This window comes from Ceratina calcarata, unplaced genomic scaffold, assembly GCF_001652005.2.
Source record: "Ceratina calcarata isolate Rehan_Ccalc_2016 unplaced genomic scaffold, ASM165200v1 scaffold116.2, whole genome shotgun sequence".
Classification (NCBI taxonomy): domain Eukaryota; kingdom Metazoa; phylum Arthropoda; class Insecta; order Hymenoptera; family Apidae; genus Ceratina; species Ceratina calcarata.
Window position 1 is genome coordinate 241,777 of NW_017132550.1, and position 5,858 is coordinate 247,634.

Here is a 5,858-nt window from a genome sequence, read left to right on the forward strand (position 1 = left end):
AATTATAGGAAATGCGTTTTTCTAAGGTACATAAACTTTTGGTATTAACTGTATAGCCAATACATCCTTAAATATAATTAAACTTTGAAACTGCTTGTCACTTCTTTATTGGTTGTTTCATTTCTTATCAGACGTATTTATCGAATAATCGGAGCTGTCTAAATTGACGAAACGGTAAGAGTAAATTAAGTAAATCATTCCAGTCGAACTAATATCATTTCCTCGTTCCCCTTACTCGACACTTGACAAAGGCTTTTCCGTAAACGGATTTCCAGAAAGCTTAACACGAACCAATGACAGTGTCTGCTGCCATTAATAAAATTCACCGCTTCCTGTTTAAACGTCATTGAGCCACGTTACTGAATGATTCGTTGATCGACTTGAAAAGAGATTCTCGTTTCTTTGTTGAAATTGCGTGCAATCCCTTCGTCCCACACAATAGCTCGTTCATTCTACCATGACACGAATAGAAGGTTGAATTATTTGTTCAATCCTTACCTTTCGATTCTCATTCATTTCTCACATTTCCTTTTTGATCATCAATTGAAATTGTTACTCTTTCATAATATTAATACAAAGTTCGTCTCATAACGATTTCTTTATCTCGAAAAGAAATTTGTTAAACCGATTGAAGGCACGTGAAGCGTGTAAGAAAAAAATTCAAGAACGCGTCCCACGCATTCTTGGATCTAACTTGGCCACACGAGACAAAGAGATTGGATTCTTATTAAACACTTTGACACACGTGAGGAATGTCTCACAGTCTTCTTCTTAGTCTGGTTTTCCCAAGGCCGAGAGGTGGGAAACCTGCTACTATTCACGATCACCGACAATGACCATGATTTCGTAGCGAGTGGGTGAAATACGAACACGTGTAGAAGCCGAGGTATAGCTTCTTCGGTCGGCGAGGTCTACCGATGGGTCGAATAACGGTTCAACCGCTTATTCCACTTCGCTCTTTTAGCTGCTACGTTTGCCTCCGTTCAGATTCGTTAACGAAAATCAAATAAATTCCCCCTAACGTCGTTTTTATTCCGTTATCTCTGTCCCCCCGACAAATGCGGAGCATGTGTTAGAGTGCTCGGTACAATCGTAGTAGATAAACATAAATTATTTAAATCGATCATCGCGTAAATTAATTATTGTGTTCAATGGAATAATTACATCGTAGGAATGAAACGAAAGAATACAAGCGTTTGCATCGACGAATAAATGAGGTTTAAATGTAATTAAATTATAAGATTCATCGTCTGTTTAATCGACGATTTCGTTCGTTTTACTTCAAGGTTACTTGCGCGTGAGAGGGTTATTAGAAACGTGATCTATGATCGGTGATCGATCGACCGCGGTTGGTCGAGGATGGCGTTTACGACGTGAAATTGCGGATCGTACGATCGTAAACGCGACTGACTACGTGTACCAGTTGTTGCAGTGGGTCAGTGAGATCTGTTTTGGCGAAAGTCCCGATACCATACGTCCCCGTCACGTCGTTTCCGTATTTTCTTTTCCTCTCCCGTTTGATTCCCCTAAATCCTTATCAGATCGCGTTTTACTCGAAACTAATATATGCGAGAGAGTACAGTAATATCTGGAGAAATATCAGATATACGATAATACGTGAAATGATACGATAAATGAAATTCTCGTGAAGATAAATGAAATTCTCATGAGTATAAATGAAATTGCAAATTCGATTTCATTTTCTAAATATTTTATTTTTAAAATAAATCTAGTCGACAGCGAACAATTAAATACCTACTTATGATTCATCGACGACAGTACGGGATCAGATTGACCAAATTTATTAATTTCGGTTCTAGGTCGATGACCTAAATAAGCGTAACTGTAATCGCGCGCTGTCCAAAATTTGAAACGAGTATCGTTCGTTCGGACGTGTGACCTTGCTTTAGAACTATTTTAATGCGCAACGGTATCCTCCAGAGAACGTGATAAAAAAATAATATAATTGATAATAAAATTAGTATTGTAGTACTGGCGTGTTTCGACCAAGTGTCACAAGTATTTATTGTCGGCTAATAAATCTTGTCAGTTAATCGATATTTAGTTAGCATTATAAGAATAGAGTGCAACGTGCAGTGTGTTTTTCTGTTACAGTTGACATTTACCAAAGAGCTCGAAATAGCATGCTAAATCAAAGATGGAGGACCACAATGAATACCTTCTTTATCATCACGTTTCTCCTTATCGGCGTTCACAAGACCTTTGGTATGTAAATGATGGCACGCGATCAATCATGAACGTACATGTGTAAAATTATTCATGTTACCTTTGTGAAACTGTTGATTTTAATATGAAAACGTCGGCAGCCTCTCGTTCGAAACATCAGCCTTTGCATTAGTCCTGTTTCGTTAGTAGTTGAAAATGGAGCGAAACGTGGCGCGTAACACCGTGACACACTTTTCTCGGGAAAGTATATGTTTCAGATTTGCATACGGTTCAATGATTCCTGATACGATGATTACGAGTCATACTCGATACGAGGATTACTATGGAGTGTAACACATGTATGTCGGCGTTTCTACAATTGTTCACAGAACGGTCTTAAAATAGATTAATAAAAAATAGCTAAATTCATTTGATGTTCATCATACAAGTCATGTTAAAATCATACATGAAGTTCATACAGTTTGGCATTTATTATTATTGTCTGATATCTTTGACATTTTTTGTGCCGTTTCTACGTGGACATTTGAATCTATGACCTAACTGCCTGTTTGTCATGTCATTCAAATCATGTTAAAATCACTAAGTTGATAAAGCTTGGCATTTATTATTATTGTCCGATTTCTTTGACATTTTTTGTGCCGTTTTTACGTGGACATTTGAATCTATGACCTAACTGCCTGTTTGTCATGTCATTCAAATCATGTTAAAATCACTAAGTTGATAAAGCTTGGCATTTATTATTATTGTCCGATTTCTTTGACATTTTTTGTGCCGTTTTTACGTGGACATTTGAATCTATGACCTAATTGCCTGTTTGTTATTCATTGCTGCTACTAATAAAGGACTCCCGTTGAGGGATGGGAGATCGAAGAGAGACGCGGAGATGGTAATGACCAATTGGACACAGTTGGCCGACGAATGGTTGGAAAAAAGTCGGGAGAGATTCTGGGAGAGGCTGGACGTTACGGTACTACCGTTCACCGACGGTATCAGAGATTTGCCACCGACAGCTGAAGTGATCATCAACGGAACCAATCCTGATCAATTAGCACGGGTAATCTCGATCGCACTGTCCGATTATTATTAGATTGTGGATTTTCACACATTCATAAAAGACAAAACGATCAGAACTTAGAAATGAATAAACGCAGAGCGTATCGCAATATTTTAAATCGTGTTTTAAACATTTTGTTTCGCATAAAAACCCGCAGTCTATTTATCGTCTATTCTATATACAATTTCTCACGGCTTTGAAACAACTGAATCAACGAGTTCCCGACGAGATGTTTGGACTACAATTTTCGTTCCTTCCGGGTTCATTTTTTAACTTTAAACCCGTTCGAGTCGTCGCCAACTCTCACTTTCAGTGCCAAAATACTTTCACTGGTATTACATAGACGAGGATACGGTCGCGTATATCCTTCCTGTGATCCAATGTCAGTGACTTTCCCCCCCGGGGAAAGTTTTCGTAATTACGGACACGACCTTTTCGTTCGAAAGAAAAATCCGAGAATTTTCTATTCAACGATCTCGGACTCAATTCTGTCATTCAGCACAGTTAGTCTAACTGTTAGTCACGTTAGTCGCGTTGAAATTGGAGACACACCTTAAACTGACTTCTATTTCAGCGAAATAAGCAAAAAACTGAAACCAAGTACATCGCGCGTGTCTCTTTCGTAACGAGCGACACTCGCTTTAAACGTTTTGTCAGATAATAAATAATTTATACGTAATGTTAAGTAGAGTCAAACGATTCAGTTTGTACATCACACGTGGTGACAAACTATTTATATAGACAAACTGTAATCTTACCTCGCCTGTACAATGCATTTTTCCAATTGTATTTCAGTTTTAATACCCAATTAATTTCCCTCGCGTTCCCTCTGGTTTAATAAAAAAAAATCGTAAAATTGTTATTAACTGTGCATTATTTTCATTTTTATCTGGTCATGCTTGATTTCGTATTTACTGCTGGATACAAATTAACATTGCACGTGAAATTAAATTAAAAGACTGGAGACTTAAAGATATAAAAAATTACGAATAATTATGCTCGTCGTTCTATTTTTGAAATTTGAACGCGTTTCAGTACAACTACTCGCGAATGTTATGGGAGATGGAAAGCGTTCAGTCCACCGGACAGCTGTCGGGATTCGTAGACAAAGCTCTGAAGCTGTTGGATCTGAAACAAGTGATGATGGAAGTCGAAACGTCGGTAATGTCCAAGGTGTCTTGCACAGCGTGCAAGGTCGGCGCCGGCCTTTTACAACATTACATAAAAGTCGGGAAGAGTGATGAGGAGATCATGAACAACATCTACCAATTTTGCGTCTCTCTCAACATTCAAACCCCTAGGGTTTGCCAAGGAGTCACGTTACTCTTCGGGGTAAGTCTTCAAATTGATTTTATTCACAGAAAGAAAAATGTCAATCAGGGAAAATGAATGAATTAAATAATTGGAAACACTGAATCAATAAAACGATTGGGGAAACCGAGCAGTGAAATTATTTAAGTTAAAAATCAATTGTGAGAATGATTAAACAAAACGAACGAATTCAATAATTGAAAACGTCGTACGAACGGACTGATTAAAATACAATTGTTTTCCTCGATTCAGGGCGAAGTGATCTACATGCTGAAGCACGTGGCCATGGGCCCGGTCCAGATCTGCAGTTTCGTGATCGGGGACGCGTGCGATGACGCGTACAACCCGCTACACGAATGGGAAGTAGCGTTCCCTCCGGTGAACAAACCACCCGTGAAGCCGCCTGTGCCACCCCAAGAAGGTGCGCCAACGTTCAAAGTCCTCCATATCTCAGACACCCACTTCGATCCGTATTATCAGGAGGGCACGAACGCGGACTGTAACGAACCGTTATGCTGCAGATTGACGAACGGCGCACCCCTGAACCAGGCGGCGGCCGCTGGCCGATGGGGTGATTACAGAAAATGCGACACCCCGAAGAGAACAGTCGAGCACATGCTGAAGCACATTGCCGACACGCATTCCGTAAGTCGTCGTCGTATATACAATCATAATTCATTCCCATTAATACCAGATTTTCGAAAAAACAATGCACTCCGAGTAAATTGTCTCATTTCGCTGTTAAAAAAAATATCTATAATTTTCTTTGTACGGATTAACATCGTTGTTCCCACGAGGAAAGTATTTTCATAAAAATGGATCAATTTTTATAAGAACATCGAAGGGAATGTGTAAGAAAAAATTTCGTTGTATCGCTGCAGGATATAGATTATATTCTGTGGACCGGTGACCTACCACCCCATGACGTGTGGAATCAAACCAGGGAAGAAAATTTGAAAGTGTTGCACGAGACGGTGACGCAGCTCATCGACACGTTCCCAGGAATACCGATATTTCCGGCTTTGGGAAACCACGAAAGTGCTCCTGTCAATAGGTATCGTTCTATTTTTGTCTACTCACTTTGTTCAGCAGTTACGCGCACAATATTTTTAAGGATGTATTGGCTATACAGTCAATCAAAATATTAAAAAAAAATGCATTTCCTACAATTAAAAATAGTGCATTTTTCTTCTAATTTCGATATTTAATGAGTTAAGTATGATTATTTGGCATTTTATTGATGTTGACAAAATCCGACCATCCCACCGTCGAAACAGCGAACTTTTGGAAAAAAATTTCGTTTTTC

General features: G+C 38.9%; 1 protein-coding gene across 5 annotated transcripts in view; it reads left to right on the forward strand.

Annotated features, from left to right (window-relative positions):
- LOC108624432 (sphingomyelin phosphodiesterase) overlaps positions 1 to 5,858 on the forward strand; it is a 15,493-nt gene that overhangs the window by 2,942 nt on the left and 6,693 nt on the right. For 4 of the 5 annotated variants that reach the window (XM_026812889.1, XM_026812894.1, XM_018023754.2 and 1 more), the window contains exons 2-6: positions 2,116 to 2,226; positions 3,030 to 3,241; positions 4,277 to 4,573; positions 4,805 to 5,197; positions 5,434 to 5,606. In XM_026812889.1, coding sequence (XP_026668690.1) covers positions 2,145 to 2,226; positions 3,030 to 3,241; positions 4,277 to 4,573; positions 4,805 to 5,197; positions 5,434 to 5,606 — 1,157 coding nt within the window. In that variant the 5' untranslated portion in view covers positions 2,116 to 2,144. Of the gene's footprint in view, positions 1 to 2,115; positions 2,227 to 2,444; positions 2,526 to 3,029; positions 3,242 to 4,276; positions 4,574 to 4,804; positions 5,198 to 5,433; positions 5,607 to 5,858 lie in introns of all 5 variants that reach the window. The other variant, XM_018023763.2, reaches the window with a different exon arrangement.